The sequence below is a fragment of the Prinia subflava genome, chromosome 4 (genome assembly GCF_021018805.1).
Source record: "Prinia subflava isolate CZ2003 ecotype Zambia chromosome 4, Cam_Psub_1.2, whole genome shotgun sequence".
Lineage (NCBI taxonomy): Eukaryota > Metazoa > Chordata > Aves > Passeriformes > Cisticolidae > Prinia > Prinia subflava.
The window spans coordinates 60667369-60689387 of record NC_086250.1 but is presented as its reverse complement, the minus strand read 5'-3'; the positions used below and the strand labels follow the sequence as shown (position 1 = coordinate 60689387).

Here is a 22019-nt window from a genome sequence, read left to right as displayed (position 1 = left end):
ATGTTCCCCATGAACTGGTCAGTCTTCAGTTAAACACAGATGTTTTACATCTCCAAATTCCAGGTAATGGATGTTCTGTATGAAAATGTATATAATCAATGCAGAAGGAAGGAATATGTCACTGTTTTCTTCATACAAATTAAGATTGTTTTTTCTGTACAAGACTATCTCCTAATTTTTTAAAAAAGTTTTTCCTTATAAATTGCATGTGTGCTATGTTTGCAAATACCACTTGGAAGTGCTAACTACCTTTACCTGTGGACATTTGTCATAACTTGAAGTTGTTTTTTCCTTAAAAATACTCGAAAACCAAAACCCAGCCCAAAAAACAACTTTATTTTATTCAGTGGTAACAATCCTTCACTGTAAACTATAACCTGAGGAAGAAACTACAAAATACTATTTCAGTATAAGAGATCTGTACTTCTTTTTTAAACCATCTAATTATATTAAGAACAGCAATTCTTAACAATACTCCCTCCAGTGCTTGCTAGACATGAACACGTTCTTGTCATTTGTCCTTTTCAGCTGATTGCTTCTCTGAAGGGTGGGGAAGATGAGAAAAAGAGAATATTGCTTAAAATTGTCTCTTCACAGCTGGCAAACTAGAAGAAAAATTGGGGAAGGTGTCTGTTTTTAATATATATACAGCAGACCACTGCTCAAACTAATACACAGACCAGCTCTCCAGCATCTTTTTCTTCCTACGACAGAAAAAAGAAAATCTCTAGTTAGATAATGAAGATAATTAGTTCATTACCTTTCAGTGATTGCAACAGTCACTAAAAAATTGCTCCTAGAACCATACTTGACTGTGAGGCAGGATTTGAACTCTGAACCTATTTCATCTCCAGCTGTGGTACCAGCCCTGATAAAGAAGACAACAGGCCCTCACTGCTGCACATTTCCAGACCAGTATTTTAACCCCTGGGCTGCCTGATGACCTTTGCTCTGCCTTGAGGGGCAGGCACTGTGCGAAGATCTGAAACTGAGGTGCTGGAGGGCAGCGAGTCTGGTTCACCTTACAGCAAGGCAAGGTCAGGCAGTAATTGACCTTTTTTAATCTTGCAGTGCAAACTGACACAGTCAAGCTTAAACTAGCAAGTCCCTTTAATTATGTAGCTTTGTAAATAAAAAAGTAATCTCAGTAAAATATCTCCTATACATATGTATCCCCCCCAAAAAAACCCACCACAATTAAACTTACATTCCTTCTTTGAATACCTCCAGTGTGACATTCTCATCATCTTCTAGCTCCAAATCCTCAGTGCTCAGTCCCAAAGTTTTAAGAGCTAAAGTTAACAAAAGAGAGTTTCTTATGCGAGTCTTTGGAAAGCAAATTTAAATTTAAAGGTGCCTAGATCTAACAGAAGGTAAACGTGTGTAGCATAACAACATGTAACTTAAACCTAGGAAACTTAACCACATGTAACTTTTTCAGCTTTCCAAGTTCCTCATCGTGTGGGCAGCTGTGCGGATAACTCTAAAGAATACAGATGGGTAACTCTGAAGCTATTTTAATAATTCTGTGCGAACAGCGTGGTGTGAGCCGGGGTGCGGGTGGACGCACCTTCCCTGTACTGCGCTGGCCTGATGGAGCCCTGGCCCAGGACATCCAGCAGGCTGAACATGGCGTCCACGTTGGCCTCGTCCATGAGGAACGGGTACTCGCCCTCGGCTCGTCTCCCAGCCTTCACCTTCTCCAGCACCTGGATCAGGAACTCGCGGGGCCGTTCTGCAACGAGGTCAGAGTGCCCGCGGGCACCGGGCCCTCAGCCGGGGAGCGGAGGCCGCGCAGCCCCGCAGCCCCCGCGCTCTCGGCGGGCCCGGCCCGTGCGCACCGGGGCGGTGGAAGAGCAGCAGCGCTCCGAGGCGGTGCAGCAGCTCCGGCAGCCGGTGCCGCCGCAGGTACTCGCGGCTCTGCTCCTCGCCCGCCGCCATCCCGCGGGGCCGGGGGGCGTGAGGCGGCAGCGGGGCCAGCGGCGGGAGCCGTGAGGGCACGGGCGGGAGGAGGGCACCGGAGCGGCCCGGAGCGGCTCCTGCCGCGGGAGCCGTGAGGGCACGGGCGGGAGGAGGGAAGCGGAGCGGCCCGGAGCGGCTCCTGCCGCGGGAGCCGTGAGGGCACGGGCGGGAGGAGGGGAGCGGAGCGGCCCGGAGCGGCTCCTGCCGCGGGACGCTCTGGGGCCGGAGGGGAGTGGGAAGGAAAGAGTGCCTGTCCTGGAAGTCGTCACGGCAGCACCGGAACGGACACGCCTCGCTCCCGGGTGCGTATCGGCTCCGCGTTGGTTCGTGGGGAAAGCGAAATACACGCGGTACTTTATAACACTTACGCAGGTGTTGAGGGCGTGTTAGTCCGGAGAAGACTACTGATGTCCCCTTTCAATGCATATAAATATCTCAAAGGCCGGTGCCAAGAGGATGTGCCAGACTATTTTCAGTGGTGCCGGGGACAGAACCGGTAGCATTGGCCATAAAACAAATCGCACGAAGTTTCACCTCAACTGAGGAAGAACTTAACGCTGAGGGCGGCGGGGCTCTGGAACAGCTGCCCAGGGCGGTCCCGGACTCTCCCTCTCTGACATTCCACCGCCCTGGATGTCCTCCCGTGTCACCTGCTGCAGGTGACCCTGCCCTGGCAGGGGTGTCGGACGGGATGAGCTCCAGGGGTTTCCCAACCCTAAGGATTCTGTGATTCTGTGTCCTCACCTCCAGCCACGTTCCCTTCCACCGGCGGCACCACCTTCTTCACCTCTCAGCGTCCCCAGGCACAGCCCTGGTTCGTCCCCGCGGTGTGAGGGGCTGCCAGGGTGTTCCCAGTGTTCCACACCCGTACGAGGTGCAAAACCAGTGGCCAGCAACTGAGAGTAGGAGAGTTTACATTTTAAAACCATTATTGTGCACAAGCCTGTGCACAGAAGAGACATCAGAGAAGCTTTTGGCTGTGCTACCCACTGTTAATAGAACCATACTCGAGTAAAGCATCCCACTAAACAAAAAAAAAAAAAGGAAAATTCAAAGATATAACTATCTGCCATCCAATAAAATCATTGATAAATGAGCATACAGTAAAGAAGATTAGTATTCCTATGAAAAGTCTAGCACTAAATATATTTAACTATTTGCCAAAACTATCACAAGACATTAATAGAATTCACTTATTTCTTCTTCGATAAACTGGGAGAAAGGCAGCATCCAAAGCTGCAGAGATTGTACAGCCATGTGCTCTCTGTATTCTCCAGTATTTTAAACTGACTATGCTACCTGCTTTGAGTCTCCATTAGGGCTAGAGGAAATGTAGGTTTCTAACAGTAGCCTCCTATGACAGTAGCCAAGCAGTGATGGAAACCTCCTTTTCCTAAAACATTCCATAGTTACTCAATCCATTCCTGTATTTGTCTTTCTGTTCCTTTCTGCACAGTTTGCAAAGGATTAGCAGAAATTTTTCCTAGAAAAGAGACATAGGAGAAATTGTAGACTGAAATGTGGAGGAGTACAAACAGGAGAAGGGGTTGTTCAGCAGAGGAGAAATAAAGATGTGAAACATGCAGTGTTGAAAATGAGAACCTTAAGGATAGGAAGATTGACAGGAAAAGAAGGAGCAAGTGGAATACTGGTAGGTAGGGCGGTAGGTAGGTAGGTAGGTCAGTGTTTGGGTCAAGGAAACCAGCATTTGGCAAAGGATGTTTCTCCTTTAGAAGTCAACAAAGATAATCAGTATGAAATACACATTAAGGCTAAAAATTTAATAATAAGCATAGGAATTACAGATTTAAGTGTGTCTCCTTGAGAAATGGTTAAAAAAAATCATTAAACAGAGCAAATCCCAATTTGATTTACAACTAGAAATATATTTTTAAAAATTCTGTTTCACTATTAAGGAAGCACAATTTATTTACTTGAAAAAATATTCTCATAATGAATCATGTATTAACTATTATGAATCACATATTAATTACTTACATAATAAATTCTTATCCTCAGTTCATATAATGATAGTATCAGCTATATATATAGATCCTAAAAGTATGATAGTTCAGGACAATTTGTAAGGAGCTCACATGGTCTGTTGTAAGAAAAATTGAACTTCTGGTGACTGAGAAAAACAGGATTTGACAAACATCTGAAAGTATTCTGGTTCCGTTATACAGATGCTGCAAAATGACTTTTAATGAAGAACTAAAGGACCAAATTATATTCATGTGTTTAAAGTGCCCTGGTTATATAAATTAGATTTGTTTAAAAGGCTTAATACCTGTTGTGACAGAAGCTGAGCCTTCTACAGAATATCACTAGTAATTTAAGCCTTTTATCTAATTTAATAGGGCTAAATAGACTACAAAGAGTCTTTAAGAGTTGTAATGAAGAGAAACAGGGAGTGCAGGTCAGATATGCAGGTGCCTCCAGACCAACCATTTGTCTTGCAAGGGAAAACAGACAGATGGACATGTTCTTTCAAAGGGGAGTGTCAGAGGACTGAAGTGCAGGGCTGTGGGGAAAGACAGGACCAATACAGGCTGGGAAAGATCCCTAAATGTGCCACAGGCTTCCTGTGCACGGAGCTGCTGAGAGCAGCCCCTTTAAGGCTCTACCTGCCTGTGCTGCTGCTCTGCATGGACACTGGGAAGCTCTGCCAGGGAGCAAAGGGTGAGCTGTGGGGACTGGTCCTGCCATTGCTGCAGCTGCTTTGGAAGAGCTGCACTCACCTTCCCTCTGTGTGTCCCCAAGGACTTCTGAGATACATACAGGTGAGCTCCTCGTCAGGGGATCCACCTACAGAGGAACTGAGCTTCTGAGTATTAATTATCCCAACAGCCAGAGCCACTTCTTTTTTTGTTGTTTTTACTGTACAGAAAAGCAGAATAATTAAATTGTCCTCTGGAGATCCTGTGGTCAGCTCCCTTTCCTCCTCAGACTGGGCTAATTTCAAAGACTAGATTGTTCACAGCCTTGTCAAGTTTTTGCTGTCTCCAGAATGGAAACTCCACAACATCATTTGCTCTGTGTTCCAGTGCTCAGCTACACAGGAATGGTATCAGCCTGTATCTTTGAACCCAGCCCAGCTTCTCCCACAGGCTTCTAGAGATGCAGGACGAGCAGTCCCTCATTGATGATAGAACCTCACAGCCCAAACTATACCCAAAGCTCTGAGCACAGAGCTCTCCAGTTAAAACCTGAAGCAAAGGCAGCAATGAGTGTCCCTCAGTCACCTCCCTTTCCTCTGTCACTGGGTTATCTACCACACGTAGTGGGGGCCACATTTTACTTACTCTTCCTTCCATGTTAATATGCTGGAAGTCCTTCACATCCCTCACTAATTCCAACTCCAGCTGAACTTCAGCTTTCCTGGTCCTGTTTCAGCATGCCTAGGCAGTGTTTATTCCTCTAGGGTAGCCCATCCCTGCTTCCACAGTCTGTGTTCTTGTCCTTTGCCTCTGACAGTCAGGAGTTCTCCATTCAGCCATGTTGGCCTTCTCCCATCCATCCGATCCTGCAGATCAGAGTGGACTGTTCTGTGCTTCAGCTAGATCTCCTGGGTGAATCTTCTGTGGGATTCTGCCAACAAAATGTCTGCAGGAGACACAGTCTGCTCTCCTGAATTCCAGGGTTGCAGTTCAACTATTTCTCTTCCTTACTTCCCTTGGAATCTTAAATTTGCTATGTTGTAGCTGCTGCTGCTGCCAAGGCTGCCACATGTGTCAGCTCCCAGCAGCCCTTCCTTATGTGTGAGCAGCGTGTCTGGTATGGCCCCACTCAGCTTGTTGAGCCCTTCTGTCAAAAAACTGTCCTTGATGTACCACAGGAGTAGCTGCATCACCACTTGTGCCCTCCCAGTCCTCTCCACAAGAACAACAGCCCGTAGTCATCAGTCTAAGCAGTGAATGTTGGCTTTTTATTTTTTTCTTTCCCCCAGTCAGCTGCAAAGTAAAGGCTAAACCTGCCATCAGAAATCATGTACTGGGAAAAATAAACCAGGAATTACAGAAATACTTCTTGTTTTTGAGTCAAGGAGAAGGAATAATAAGTCACAAAATGCCTAGTTTGATATCAGAAGACTTTACTGTCACAGAACTGTCCACTTCTCAGTTGGCTGAAAGGCCATGGAATTGATTTCCTGGAACTATGGTTGGACTCCTGCTGAAGGCAAAGGGGAAAAAAAGAGTTACTTGAGCAGGAGCTTGCATTCTTTGAGATATACAGTATATTTTCCTGTGTAAGTTGGCTCTGAGCTCATAGCTCTTCAAAGCACAGATGCTTTTATTCCAGCAGTATCTGTAGAATGAGTTCACACTACACAGGGTGGAGAGATTAGAGGTCCATCGCCATCGCCTCAGTGTCTCTGACACCCCATAGTTCAAACAGATATTTCAAGCAACAGCAAGGTGGGCAGTTAGGAAGGAGAAGTATGTATGGATTGTGTATCTCCAAAGGTTAGTGTTTCTGAAGAGTAACTTCTGTTTTTCCCTGTACTTAATTGTAAATCCACACATCTACTCTAACTGCAGTCACTTCAGTCAGTACTTGGTATTAGCAGAGTGACCAGGAAGAGCCCTTGTTGGTGTTACAAACACAAATCCTGAAGAAAAGTAACATGGAAGGACTGGCTCAAGGCAAGATTATAAAAACAACAAAAACCCCAAATGCCCAAGAAACTACCCCAACTGATTATGGGTCAAAATAATAGAAAACTAAAAAAAAGGAAGGCAAATATTTGCAATTTAAGAGTGGAGCTGACCAGAGGGGAAGGTTTCTTTTTGTAGGCTGTTGAAAACAGCTTAGAACTGAGGCAAGATATATATAAATACATATATATATATTCTGTACCTGTGGTGGGAAAGACAAAGGCTGAACCTGTGTAATCATTTCCCAGTAGTGACCTATCTCACTTACCTGTGCTACAGCTCTCCAAATCAGCACTGAGGAAATTCCCCACTGGGAAGGGATGATGGTTTCTCTTCTGCAGTGATGTTTCCTCCATCTCCATTTCATCTGCTTCCCCTGTAGGGCCAGGCTGGAAAGGAGCTGACACGGACACAGAACTCCCGGGCTGCACTCATGTTCCTCAGGCCATTCTTTGTACTTACACCAAAAGGCCTCCACACCTGTGGATTCTGTAAATGCACTTTGTCCATGATAGACAGCTTTTTTGAAAAACCACCATTGTGGTGTCACATCAAAATATTAGCAATTGCTCCAAGTTCATCAAACCCAATTGAATTTCAGAGCTTAGTATGTCACGTTTGGGAAATGGGCAAAGGGCACAGCTGAGGGTAGGGCCCCATCTCAAGTCCCTGCTGGTGTCCTGACCCTCAAGTTCTCCTGGATCCTGATTATTACTGCTGGCAAACTTCCCCTAAAGCTTCTCTTCTCCTTTCTGTAGGGACAACAGATCACAGATTAGAGCTAAATATTTTTGGGTCAGCTGTAAACAGCAAAACCCCCACACAAAAGAATCCAGCCTGTGTCATTTGTGGTGCATTACAAAATGAGAACAAGAGCTCAGGACCATGGATCTCCAGTTAAAGGGCAGACTGGGACCTGCTGCTGAATGATCAGCTTTAGCTTCCTTCTACTTAGAAAAGTGTATTTTAAAAGAGATCTGCATCTGCTTTGTATAGTTGCTTTCAGGAAGTATTCAAGGAGCAAAACAGCATAGAAAAATTTGCAGGAAATAAACATTCTTGTGTTCTAAAGTCTGAATGTGTTGTATGACTCTCCTCCAAATATTTCTGGAATCTGCATTTGGCATTTTTTCCAACTGTGAATCCTGACAGATTTGGAAGAATAAAACAGATCCTGGTTGCACACAGCAATGACTTTCTTCTAAAATAAATATTTCCATGGTAAAAACAGAAGCATAAAAATGAATAAAGAAGTTACAGTGTGATCTGCTTCTCTCTAAAATGGGTGGTACTTAGAGCATGTTAGAGAATATGAACAGGAGAGAAGTGCTACAAGCAAAATACTTGTGCATAACTAAAAAAAAGGAGGGGGAACCCAGCTCCAAATATGAGAACAGCTTACAGATCATTCCAACAAATCCACAAGAGCTAAAAAACTACTGATCCATTTTTGGGAAGTAAAGTCAGTGGTCTCCAACTGGCCATGGGCAATGATGGCCAACAACTAATATACCAGCCATATTCTGTTTTCTTGGCTGTAGTTTTGATTTCTAATGGCTGCTAGAAATAGCAAAGCATCTTATGAACACAGTGTTACTCTTTAGCCATACATAGGGACCACTATTATCAGATGAAGCTTCAGCATCTACTGCTACTTCATGATATTAATTTTTTCTGTAGTGGAAAAGATAAACTAAAGATAATAATAAAAAAGCTTTCAAAATACAAGTATCTGAGTCAAGGCATTAATTGGACAGTAAAGAGGAAATTCAGGATTAGCTTTTGTGACAGGTATCCGAAAGTGCAAGACATCACACAAAAAGCTGTTTACCTAGAAGGTAAAATTTCCCTCCTTCAATTCCCCTTTCCTGCAAGGCAGCCCAGCTTCATTTCTCCTCTGCTGGTTCCGAGTGTGTGCACACAAAAATGCAGTTTGCAGTCCAAATTGCTTGCTTTCAGAAAAGGTACTGCAATTGTGAGCATCTTCCCTACAGAATCTCCTAGACAGTTTCCAGATACCTCAGAAAAGGAGCATGAAAATGTACATCTTGCCCAGATTTGCAGAAGAGGGTGCTTGCGAGAGAAAAAACTGCAATCCTCTCTGCAGAGCTGTCGAGCCAGTGAACAATTTAAGTCTCATTTGATCTGTAATTGGAACAGGCTTTGCACAGAACAAGAATCTTAACGCCTAGATAAGAGCTGTGGTTTTAGTATTAACGACATAAAAGACTGGTTATAAATTTGTACTGCCCATTGAAGTGAGAATTCCTAAATCTAGCAGCCGTAACAAAGTTAATTCTTACACTGATAAGGAATGAGAAAATGCATTCAGCTAAGCAAAGGAATTTAAAAATGGTTTATCAGTGCAAAAAAACCTCAGTAGCTGATTGCTGCATGTGTCTTGACATGTAAATACAGAAATATTTTAGACATGAATGCCAAAAATAATCCCAGGGTAATTCAGCCTTGTACAGAAAGCTGGGCAGATCTTTTGAACTACTGTGGAATTCTCAGTGCAGGGCATCTGCAAAGTGCATTTCAGCCTCTGGGAAGAGAAAGGGCAGTCTTGCAATACACACTATTTCTGTTTTGCAAAGAGAAATAACGACAAACCCCATCTGTTTCTTACAAACATATAAATTATTTTATTTACAAAGCCATGTTACAAAAAAAAATAATAATAAAGCAAAAAACAAAAAATACAATCGCTCACTAGAGAATATCTCCAGGCCCGGTGTTGAACCATGGCAGTATCAATCAGATACATGTTTGTTCTGGTTTTCCTTTTTTAAACTGTAAGCCATAGAATTTACTATTTACACCTACTTTAGACATTTATTCTGCTTACAATTATCACAAGCATGGAATGAATTCTATTTGATACTGCTAATACATAAAGGTGCAGGACAAAGAATGAAAATACTTAGTGTTACAAAATATGGATTGTAGAAAAGAAATTGGCTGTACAAGTATGGCATTTTTTTTCTTAGAATGATTGGACATGCTTTCTTCAAAAGTCTTCTGGAAAAGGTTCTAAAATCTGTAGTAGGAAAGCACAATATAGCAGGTGCAAATTCATTTCTGTGCAACAACAGTTATTTAATATATCCCATGACTGACCAGCTATGCAAAACCCACAGAGTTTTGTTAAAGTGCCATGGGTCAACAGCATAACAAAATATAAGGTGTAAATAGAAAAATTTCTTTTTTTCTTCTTTTTTTTAAAACAATAGTTCACTGAGAATCAGCAATAATAGAATATGCTGTATAAACTATTCTCTACAAAGGTCGATCAGCACTATTTACAATTGTTACATCGATACAAAAGAAGGCATACAAGTTATCCAAGTCGCTTTTTATGGCTGACGGGCCTATGCATTGCGTATGTGTAACAACCAAAGCTTCTGAGCCTCTATTGCTGGAAACAAATCACAAGGTTTTCAGGCAAATGGGGAAAAAAAGAACTACCAGTGAATGCTACACTAAGAATGCATTATAGGCTGGTCCAGTTTGTATCCGCTTTTTCCCAAAAGTTGACTTCCATTTCATTTTGCAGGCTAAAATTTCTGATCCATTGAATTAAATAATGATTCTTTGATGATGAAAGAACACCAAGGGATTTTACATCGTGCTTAACTTTCCTGAAATGCTGTCAGGTGTAAGCCAGTTGAAAATAAAATTTAAGCAGCATTCAAAGGACAGGCTCCATAATTCAGCTTTCCAATTAAAAAGATGCATGGAAACAGCTAAAGCTTCCTAAAACTACAAAATTGCTCCTTCAGTCACTGATTAGCATTATTTCTCAGAAGCAACCACTGAATCTCACAACCACTGTTTTCCCTCAACAACTAGAAATAGCAGTTCATTGATTACAGAGGATGACTTTGTTACTGAGATTTTTTAAATCCTGCAGTTTTATAACTCAAAATAAATTAAAAAAAATCAACATAGTACTGCTCCTAAAACTGAACAAGACAAAAAATTGTGCAAAAATAACAAAGATATGTACACATTTTTCAGTCTGAAGAAATGTACAATAAAAACATAATTCAAAGAACATTTTAAAAATATAAACATTGCTTAAACTTTCCTAAGTTTCATACTGTTTCTGAAACTATACCGGTCAGTTAGCTCTGAAGTATAGCAAAACATAAATTATTACAAAATTAACACTATAAAAATTTATTTTAAGAATATTTCTAAACTTTTTTCAAAGGGTCTAGCCTTGTTTATAATTGCTTAAACATTTTTAGTCTTAAAATTTGCCTTAACCCTTCTTTTTTTAAAAAAGAAAGTAGTAATAATCTCCCTATTTGCAGTCTCTCGCCTTTCCCCAAGATGTAAATAAACCAGCATATAAGTGCACTTTTAACACTGTAGAAATAAAAATTAACTCCTCTGTACTATTGTTCCAGTACCTAGTATTGGCTTCCTGATTATAAAATCTATATTTTATTAAAAAATTATTCAGTAATCCTATAAGAAACACTGTCAGTGCAATTCTATTAATGCAAGCCAATCTGCTCAACTCCTGTCCTCGCAAACCCAAACTGCTCACTGGAGTTATCGAGTGCTGTGTTCTTAAGGGTCTGGAAATCCCCCAGGAGATGGGGATTTTACACTTTGGGCCCCTGATAACAGTAATTACAGTTTGGTGCAAAATTCTGCTATGCATTGATTGAGTATAGATTCCTTAAGAGCCTGATCCTGGAAGAGGCTGAACACTCAGAATTCCCTCCCACTGTAATTATTAAATGCTGTAGGTACAGAGCACCAATCAGGATTAGTCCCTAAAGTTGCAGTGCCCCAGCTGTTTGCAAATTACTAAGAAATGCACTCAATTTTTATCCATAGGACAAGCTTAAATACAGAATTACTGTAATTTTTATTTAATGGAAAAATTTGGAGATCCTTTAAATAAATTCAAATCATGATCTGGATTGGTTTTTTTTTTTGGAATGTCCATTGTGTTCTGGTTAGGAAACAAAGGGAGCATTGCAACGCTAACAGCTTTAAAAGGCATGAAACATAACCAAGCAGAACGCACAGATCAGTGGCAAATACAAGTGGAAAAACTAAACAAATCACTATTACAGTTTTCTGTAAATTTAATTCTCTTTAAAACCACAAATTCATAAAAGATTAAATCCATCTGCAGGACATAGAAAAGAAAAACCCTGTGGAGTAGGGCTGCTGAGAGCTAGAGATTATAGGCTGGTTCCTTTTCCTTGTTATGGAAGAGTCCTTATTCTACCAGTCCGGTTTGATGTCTTCTAAAAGAGAAACCAGAGCCAGGTTCAAAATCACACAATGTCTTTTGGTATAAAACACTTCAATAATGTCTGTGGCTGACAGTACTCAGAGCAGGAATTCATTTCAAGTCCCTGAACTAAATTTCCTCCCTGTTTACTGACTACATTAGACCTTTAAGAAAAGGAACTGCTTTGAATAAATGGCATATTTCCTTTTGGGACGGTCTGATCTTAGTAAGCTTTGGTGAATCTCATGTTCATTAACTTGGTTATCATTACAAATAAAGAGCAGCAATTAGACGACAACTCTGAAGAATCTTTTCCTCTACACAGCATGTTTTCATGCACAAGGAATCCTCACACAGCATACACGTTGTCACCTTCCCTTAATAAAATGATCTAGTTACTCAGTATTTAAAAACCACCGCATACTGAGGTCTTGAAGTGTTAACACTTTCAGGCACCTAAAAGCACTATGAAGACAAAAAGACTTGATTAGTTAAAAACCTAGAACAAGAATAAAAGCTGGAGAAAACAAACTTTTAATACATACAGGCACAAATAATTTGACTGTAAAACTACCATTCCATTAATGTTTTGTTAAGCACCAAGTAATTTTTGTAGGAAAAAACAGTATTTCTTTTACTAAAGCAACAATAGTTGGAAAAACATGGCATGCTTTTATGTATACAATCCCTATTCAAAGAGGAGCAGCAATATATATATATAAAAAACATTATTTGAGAAAAATCTGTTTGAGTTTTACATGATGTTAATGAGTTTAATGCAATGGGAGATGAAGTGACAGGCCCACAATTCTCATGATCCACCAGTTCCAGGGGAGTACCCGAGTGAGCTTCAGCACATGGAGCAAATGATCAACAGGAGCTACACCAGTGACATCAGAACAGCTACAGGCCACCTTCAGCTCCCAACTCAGCACTGAGGAACCCTCAGCTATGGGTGGCAGGTGACTTTCCCAGCAGTGCCCCGTGTCCTCTCGCTCCGACCGCCTGCTTTGGGAAGGCCAGCGCGAAGCTCTCCCAGCCCGGGGGTCACAGGTGCAAACAAGACTGGGTTTACAGCCCAGCACAATTTTCCAAATGCCACATTCTCACGCAGCCACTCAACCCTGTGATGAGTTATGGACCCCTCCCCTTCTTCTGAGAACAACGCTCTCCTCCTCCCTCTGGCTGCCCCTCTGCACCGGCAGACAGCTCCGCCAGGGTCCCTGGCCAGGGAACGCTGCGGAGGCAGTCCAGGACCTGCTCCATGTGCACATTCAGCTTGGCAGCTGCAACTCTGCTCCCAGCTGCATTGTTACAAGTGTGTTGTTGTGATGTATTCATGAAAACTTGCCAGATTTTTCCAACTATAAACCCTGGTGTGCAGCAGAGATTGTCTCTGCCTACAGACCTTGCTTCACTTGGACTCCCTGATTATCATGGTTATAGCAAGACCAACATTCAAAACAAGAGAGCTCAGCTGTCACAGTAATACCTTTACTGACATAGCATATACTTCCAGATCCACTTATTGTTACCTAATTATTAACACCTTTATAATGAAATATTACAGCATAGCTTAAGACAGAAATTTTATTTAGAGACTATTCAATTGCTAGATTGGAGATAAAAGCTGCCAACAAAGCAGCTCAGTTTTGACAGTGACAAGCATTTATTAAATAGGGAATCATTACTCATGGTTCCAAATACTAAAATCCTGTGTGCATTTTTTAAAAAAGTTTAATAAAACTTAGTATCAACTTGATTTTTTTGTATTTGTACTTTGAGCTCCACATTCAATTACCAAACTGACAGAAACATATTTTTAAAAATAAAGAGTTTGTGGGGCTTAAAACAAGCAAACACTTCTATTTTTGATAAAGTTATGAAAATAGGCAGCTGAAAAGCTTTGCAATAATCTCAGTTTACACAGAGCTGACACAAAATTAATGTTTTGTACTCTTAGGTTTTCCCCATGGGATCTAGGCAACAGATCCCAACAAGTCCTGCTCCTCGGGTAGTGTGTATGTTATACTAACACAGGAGCAAGATGTTAAAACAAACAAAATTTTGCACTTCAGAACAGTTTGTCACTGGCAGTTGGATGACACTGTCACCCAGAAAAATGCCACTCCCTAGAAGTATGAAGAAGCTTTCCACTTTTTTCCCTTCAGATTAGTTTTTCCCTATATATATTGCTTAGCATTCAGCAGTGAGAGAAAAAAAATAAAATCTACTGTTTGGCAGTTCATCTCAAGATATGAGTGATTCAGAGTATTTTGAATGGGCATACAGTGGTGGGTTATCATTACTATTCTTTTCCTGTGTCTACACAGCAGAAACTCAGCAGCACAACCATTTGGAATAACTATTCATGCATCATTTAGCCAGAATACATAACAGAATTCTGTACAGAATGGCTGTACAGAAAAATCCTCTGGATTACTTGTGACTATACCTTGCTGAGGCACGAAAACTTCACATTACAGAATTTGATACTGAATTCTTGATAAAGTACTAAACTTGGAGAGTCAAATTGTAGGGGCCATACTAAAATAAACCAATGTAGCAGTCCTCCAGACAGATGAGGGCTGGACCAAAAAAGCTGAGTTGCAGCATTTATTATCATTATCCAACCCACGGCCTGTTTAAGAAGAACTCACACTACACATGGGTTAGTTATGCTTTCAGATTAGCTTCTCTGCATAGTCAAGTGCCTCATCTTCTCTGTCCTGTTTCTGCTCTCCCTTTGCTGCTTCACTCCTGGCCTATTTTTAAATGCTGTCCCTCCTGTGCCAGCCTGGGGAATCTGCTGTGCCATCCTGCTCAGCAGGAGAAGCTGGATAGAAAAACCAAGGGATCTGCTGCTGCTGCTGCTGAGCCTCTATCACCAAAGCAACAGCCAGTGAGCAGCACCTGAGCCAACCTGAGCTGTAGTACAGGTGGTGAAAAACAAGCAAAAAAATTGTAATTCATAATTCTTGGAGGGGAAAATAGCTGGAAAAAAATTACATGAGAGGAGAAATCTAGTATTAGTTCACCAAAAGACAGCTTCTGTAAAGAACTGTATGCATAAAGAAATTGTATTTTAAGGTTTTATACTATAAAATGTTTCAAAACTGCTTGCAGACTACTTAAGCACACTTTTTTAAAAGCAACTTACTTGTCTGTTGTGTACTGGATTTGATGTACTCGAAGGACTGGATTGTGACAAAGCTACACTGCTATTTTTTCCAATCTGAAAAACATTAATTGAGCAGTATTGAGAGGAATATTTGTCAGTTGAATTCAGATGCTGGTGATGGCCTTCCCTTCCCTGTGTAACGTGGTACTAATCATGATGCATTTGGACCACAGGTATTTCACTATTGCAAAAGATATGCCTCAGACAGAATCATCATTATCTCTCAGAGCTGTGTATTTTAAATAGTCTTAAAAGGCACATAAATGCTGTTACAGGTCAGAAAATAACACACAAAACAGTTGCTGAGGGAATATAAACTGTAACCCCCTCACCTCCCTAGACTGAAATACTGGTTTCTCTAGTTACTGGAGTCATTTAGAGCAGCTATTCAGAGCACAGAGTGCTCCAGGTCATGGGATCCTCCCCAAGAGACCTTCCCCACTCCTGGGGAGCTTAAACCAAGCAGCCAAGCACCAGGGCATGCCCTAAGTTATGTCATTTTTTCTCGTATATCATTATTCAATAAAGCAAATATTAATCACAAGAACCAAACTCCAGAGGTTCAAATTTGCATTTGATGCATTTACTGCATCAGAATTTCTCTGGGAATGAGTGTAAATTGTAGTACACATATATACATTTAGAAGTACACAGTTATAACACTGCAATATTCCATCTGCTTGTTTCAATGTTTGTGAATTTTCAGCAGCCTGCAAGAGCAGCCTGTCACAGATTTTTCTACAATGACTGTAAACACGGTGTAGGTATTTCTCTTGCAATACAAGAAGGGACAAAGCAGTTGAGTCGGAGGAGTAGTTCCTCAGGGGCTACAAGACTGATAAAATTAACCATGGACACCTGTCTGCAAAGGGCAGATGACTGCAGTGTGAGTAGCTGCTGACAAAGCCACCGAGTTCAAGTAACATTTTAATCCTTTGATGGAGAGGTAGCAAGGCCCTGTCTGCAGAACACTGAGAAAGGCAGAATCCAGTTTCTCACTGGCTTGGAAGGGCTGTGGCATTGGCTGCCAGGGCCTTCACAAGAGCAGCTTTCTCCTTCCCTTCTGCAACACTGCTATTCTGCCATTTCAGGTACAGAGTGAAAGGTAGCCTCTCTCTTCCTCTCCACACCTGTCCTTTCTCACACAGAGATTGCTTGAAACAGTGTTCTCTGTTCACCTTCTAGCCAGAATAAATGTTTAAAGTTTTATTTACAGCTGGTTTTGAAGGTGCTCCCACGGTGCTTGAAGATTAAAAGGATGGGCCTTTGCCTGTCCTGCTCCCTTCAGCTTGTGCTGCCTGTCACAGCTGTTCTCTAGAGGATGACATTCTTCAACTACAAATCTTGACTAGAGATACACAACCTTGTATCGGGACACACCTGCAAATCTTTCCTCTCTACATACACCATTACAGCCTTCATAAACCCCTTCATAATAAATACATTTAAATGTCCTCCTTTTTAATGGAGAAACAGTCACACAGGCTGAACAGATACAGAACTCTGAAATGAAAGAAAGGTTCCCAGATGTCTTGGGTCTTTAATGATGGGAAACACCATTTCAAAAGTGTGAGGCCAAAACTCAAATCCTTTTTTTTCCCCAATGTCTTTTAAAAATAAAGTGTATTTCAAAACCCAAAGGTTAACACTTCCAGTTACTATCTATCCAGTCTAGAGTTGGATTAAATAAGAAAAGTATACCTGAACTTATCACCTGTTGCTGTGTTCTTAGTCTCTTCAATTTGCCCTATTACATGAAGGAACAGGAGCAAGATTTTAAGCCATGCCATTTTTGGGTGGGATTTTTCCTGTAATTACATTTCTAGAACACAGAAAGTCAAACAGCATGGCTTAAAAGGGAATTTAAGTATTGTATTCTCCAGAGCTTCAATAAACACATGTAGAATATGTAATATTATTTGACCCATATGCTTAAATGGGTACAAATTCCATTTATGTTGTATTGCATACAGTATCCTTGTCACAATCAGCTGCCAGCCAGAGTTCTGAAATATAATTAACTCCATTTTACTTCCTATTTTTGACTACTGCTGTAGCTCCAAAAACCAGCAGTGTAAGAGGAAAGTGTGACCAACTTGAACATATATACATACACATATATGCATATATAAATATACATATATATATGTATGTACACACCTGGTCTCATATATATATATATATATATATATATATATAACATGTTTAAATATCTTTATATTGTAACAGTCATTGCAAATATTTAACCTCTTACTTAAGAAAAAATATTAGTTAGAATTACATTTTTACAATATTCAGCAAAGACCTCTGATTGATTTCTTGTGGTTTATTTACTTCTATTACTGTGTAACATGATGAAATACATTACAAATTGAAACAGGAATGACACACAGGAACAGATTTGATCCCAAGGGAGCTCAGAATTTGAACTCAGAACCTCCTCTGTAAGATTTCCTCACACTGTACTAGCCACAGATACAATCTATGCCCTGTGAAAAGATGATACCATCAATTTCCTATTATCCATGTTGGTACCAAAGTACCAATTTGTACCTACTTTTTCTTTCCATTTGACACCTTAAACCTCAGGGCAATTTAATCTTTTTGGGCACATGTTTCAAAATTTAGACTGTGTGACAGAAGGAAGAATTTACAGCAACTTCTGCTGACTTCAGTTACTTGAAGATCAGTTCTGATTGCAGGACAAATTTAAGAGGCTTACAATAGAAAGAAAATGCCACTCCCTATTTTAAAAACCCAAACAAGTCATCTCTGTTGCGCCTCGGCTGGAAGCAGGGAAGAGAAAATATACACACTAGACCTTCATTCTGTCTCCTATACCAGCTTTAGGATTAATTTATTCCTTTTTCCCCTCTCCTTTTTCTGCCACATTACTTATGGATTGCTTTGCCCTTACCATCTTCTTTTCCAAATTCCACTTATTTTTATGTGCAACATCCTTAGGAAATGAGAATTTCACAAAAACAAAACAAAACAAAAACCCAAACCAAACCAAAAAAATCCTATGCTACCTTCTCTGGATTCTCAAGGTATCTTATTTTCTATGGCTTTGTCTTCCAGACACCAGGGCCAAGCGCTGCTTTTTGGGCACTGCACAGCACTGGACACAGCAGCAGAATGAAACAGTAGATCCTTGTAAGGATTGTATTGGCAATTTTCCCCCAGCTCTTACTTCACATATTCTTTTGTTTTTATACAGCACCACTGAAAAAAAAGCCAAAGCTCTCTTGCTATCAATGAAGCAAGTGTGTGTAACCTTATCTGCTGCACTGACTTCAATATTCTGTGAACACATGTATCCTGAAAAAGGTAACCAAATGTCCATTAAAGGTCATCTGGTTAAGATCCTAATTTCTTAATTTTTCCAGTTTCAAACAGGAAACAACATCTGAGGTCAGGCACCTCAGACTCTTCCGAGGAGAAAGGTAGATGTGTTTTACAGAGGAGATATGAAGAGACTTGCATAACATTAGGAAATGAACCAGCAACAAGTTTGGGAAAAGAAATAAACAGAAATTCTGACTCTCATCTTCCTGTTTCAATAAAACAATTTATTTCAGAGAGATGAGAATTAAGAAAAAAAAATTCTAAAAATTATTTATCCATTCTGGACATTCAATTTTACTTTCAGAGATACAAAGAGCTACTTTAATAATTGAATAAAAAAATCTCATAAAAATATTTTGAGGAAGTATATATATATATATATATATAGTTTTTTTAACTCTCAAAACATCCTTCTATGACTGGTACAAAACAAATACAAATATGTTTCTTATTAACCTAGAAAGTAAGTTTTGTGATGAAAACCCATCAGAAGCAAATGTGGTATTTTCTTTTCAGAATGCATGAAATATTTCAAGGAAGTCAGACATGATCTGCAAAAAAATAACTGGAAGAGTCCCTTACCTGCCGAGAGATGGAGCTGCTTGTAGGATCTGGCACCGCAGAAATAAGGTTGGCAGTGCTCTTTCTATGAACACTATTCATACCAGGCATTTTAGTGATTTTACAGGCTTTGCTACTAGAACTAGAGTTTTTACGTTTTTTTCCTTCTGATTTGTCAAAAGAAAGGGGTAGAGAAGACACTGCATTGTGTGCTCCCAGGGAGTGGTCCCCTGAGTGGTGCACGAGAGAAGATACAGACAGATTAGAGGAGTCAATGCTGCTCACTACCATGCTCATGTGTTTCACTGAGTCTGTTGAACTGCTTGACAGTGAAGTCCGTCCTGAGGGCTCCGATTTGGCACTGAGTGGGCTTGTTCCATTATTGGTATTGTGCACAGACACACTGTTATAGGAGGATGTCGCCTGATAGGAGTTCAACGTTGAACTGGGGTTCAGGACACAGTTCTTTTTGTGGGACCCTGAAAATGAAGATGAGGAAGATGTCTGCAAGGACAATGAGGATGACGACGAAGATGAAGACGACGACTGCGGCTTTTTCTTTTTGTTACTTGAAGACTCATCACTCCGAGACGACAGGTCTTTCACTTTTGAGGATTTGCTGGTTTTTGTTTTGGATGGCTTGTGGGATGGGGAAGGGATGACTGCTGGCACTGGTGACACAGCTGATGGCGCCTTAAAAGTGGAGTCCATGATGCTTAGGCTCGCAGCCACGTGAGGAAAAGCTGTGGTGTGAGACATGATGGAATTCGTCTCTGCTGTTGTCACAAAGGCTGCATTTGATAACATGGCTGATGTCATTATGTAAGAAGAAGTGATTCTTGAGCTGATAGGTGTTGAAGGAATATACACCGCACTGGGGTTGCTGAAGGGCTGTAAGACTGAAGCTGGAAAAGGAGTGGAGACGTGTGCTGCTGGAGAAGGCATGGGACTGTCTGCTGCAGGAGGAATTTTCCTAAGTAGACAAAGAGAGGAAAGAAAAAAGAAGAGAGATACATAAAAAATTCCATCCAAACTATGCAGATAGGAAATCATTTCCATTAACTTATTCAAAAAGGCAAACCTAGTTTGTTATAATTTTGATTCCTATTCTATTCTATTAATCACATACAGCAATGAAGTGCATAGTATTACAATTTAAACACATTATTATAAATTTCATTTCCTTTTTCCTTCTCTTTTTTTACCAAACGATTAAAAAGTGCAAATAAAATGCCTGACAGTAGCACCTATATGTACCCTAGTCACTATGTTTCATTAAAAGCATATGTTTTACTTCAAAGTTCAAGTTGTGGAACAGTTTCAATACCAACCTAAATTCATAGGCTAGATTTCATTAAGGTAGTAAATGAGACAGTCTGGGGGGTTGTGAAGCACTGAATCATTGAGTGTAAAGAGGAAAGATCATCCCTTTCCAAATACAGTGCTGTTCCCAACAGCTCATTTGATAGTTAGAGGGGATTAAACAGGTAAATTATTGATTACTTTTCACTGATATTGAAAAATTGACAAAATATTAAACAGAGCTTGATAAGCTTTATAAACAGCTAAATACTCTTTTGAGAAGAAAGTATAGTATTACCTGTGAAATTAGTAGGATGTATTTAAATTCCTTTCCATTCAGCTACCATGTATTATTTTATCTAATGTGGTGTTATCAAAAACCATATCTTCATAATGTCTTTTGGAAAACTACTATGTGAGCTTTTCCCTCACTTATTATTTAGACTTAAATTTAATTCACAGTTTAATCCTATTTCTCTTTTCTCTGAAGCTGTACAGCCCCATAACTCTGCCCTTGTTATTCTCACTACTGACACCTTTCCCATTTTTAAATGCTTACTCTTGCCCTCACAGAAGTACAATAAAAGAGCAGCCCTGGGTGTGCTGTTTTATCATAAATCAAATCCTAATTACAAGTGTTCTTTCCAGGTATTTCTCCTATGGACACTGCTGGACAGAACACTGTTTATGACACAGTTACATAAGGGATTACATACAGTCCATTCTGCCAGAAATGAGCAAGTCCCACTGCCTGCCTTGCAATGCAAACAAAGCTCCTTATCAGAGCTGTCCTTCAGGCTTCTTTTAGAGAAGGGACAACAATTCCTACCCAGCTTTGCAAGGTACTCTGAGAACTGGGGATAAGAGTACTTTGTTCCTGTTACAGTTCTGAGAACATGGCCCTGCATCCTGCACCTCTGGCCACACTGCAGAGCTATAAAAGAGCAGCCTCACACCCAGCTCTGCTTGGGGAGCACAGGGAAGGTCAGCCCAGAGCAGGGTTGAGGACAGCAGAGGAATAAAACAGAGGTTAGGCACTGTCAGCCTCCTGCGTTACACAGACAAGTGAGTATGGCTGGAGCTCATTAAAGTATTAGAGATGACATAAACAGCTGAAATTTGGGAAAACTTTTAAAATCAGATTTAGTGGGAGCAGGATAAGGCCTGTTTACTTCTGGTATCAAATAACTACTATAGAGGTTTTGTTTTCTGTTCTAGTTTGTACTAGTGGTGGTCCATGTTTCTTCAGATGTCCAAGCATCTTTTCTCCTGGCAAACAAAGCCAATAGGTAACAAATTCAAATCCTCCTATTTAAGGCAACTAAAATATTTTTATTTGTGGAAGGTGACAGACACTAGTTTACAAATTTACAAAGCAGATCAAGCATGATCAGTCTCTGAACAGACATGAAATGGGCCCTTTCATGGCAGAACCAACCTTTTCCAAACTATATCTTGTAGCACAATGGCACTGTTATCATTAAGTTACCAGGTTAGTCAGACAAGACAAGCTTTAGTGCTTAAAAATATATATTTAAATAAAAAAATCCAACCTTGTTTATCTAATGGCTGGCATCCAATGAATATAACACAGTCCTGATAATAAACAGTGACATGAAACACTGCACTTTAGCATCATTACACTGGAAGAAGAATGCATATTCTGTAGCAGAATACCCCCAAAACATCAATCCCATCTGCAGATGCCATTAACTTTTAATTACTTTTTTTTTTTAAGAATTAACAT

The 22019-nt window shown here is 40.5% G+C and overlaps 2 protein-coding genes across 7 annotated transcripts in view; both read right to left on the bottom strand.

The window, feature by feature from the left end:
- Nucleotides 1–315: 315 nt before the first annotated feature.
- EFCAB10 (EF-hand calcium binding domain 10) lies at nt 316–2238 on the bottom strand. The gene is made up of 4 exons (XM_063396901.1): nt 1842–2238; nt 1571–1735; nt 1208–1292; nt 316–704 (listed from the first exon to the last, which is right to left on the bottom strand). Exons 1-4 carry the CDS (start codon nt 1939–1941, stop codon nt 668–670), a joined length of 387 nt encoding a protein of 128 aa, XP_063252971.1. The 5' UTR covers nt 1942–2238; the 3' UTR covers nt 316–667.
- Nucleotides 2239–9241: 7003 nt separating this feature from the next.
- Nucleotides 9242–22019, bottom strand: part of ATXN7L1 (ataxin 7 like 1) — a 114139-nt gene continuing 101361 nt past the window's right edge. For 5 of the 6 annotated variants that reach the window (XM_063396886.1, XM_063396888.1, XM_063396891.1 and 2 more), the window contains 3 exons: nt 18992–19943; nt 15041–15115; nt 9242–11893 (listed from right to left, as the gene is read on the bottom strand). In XM_063396886.1, coding sequence (XP_063252956.1) covers nt 11852–11893; nt 15041–15115; nt 18992–19943 — 1069 coding nt within the window. In that variant the 3' untranslated portion in view covers nt 9242–11851. Of the gene's footprint in view, nt 12346–15040; nt 15116–18991; nt 19944–22019 lie in introns of all 6 variants that reach the window. The other variant, XM_063396887.1, reaches the window with a different exon arrangement.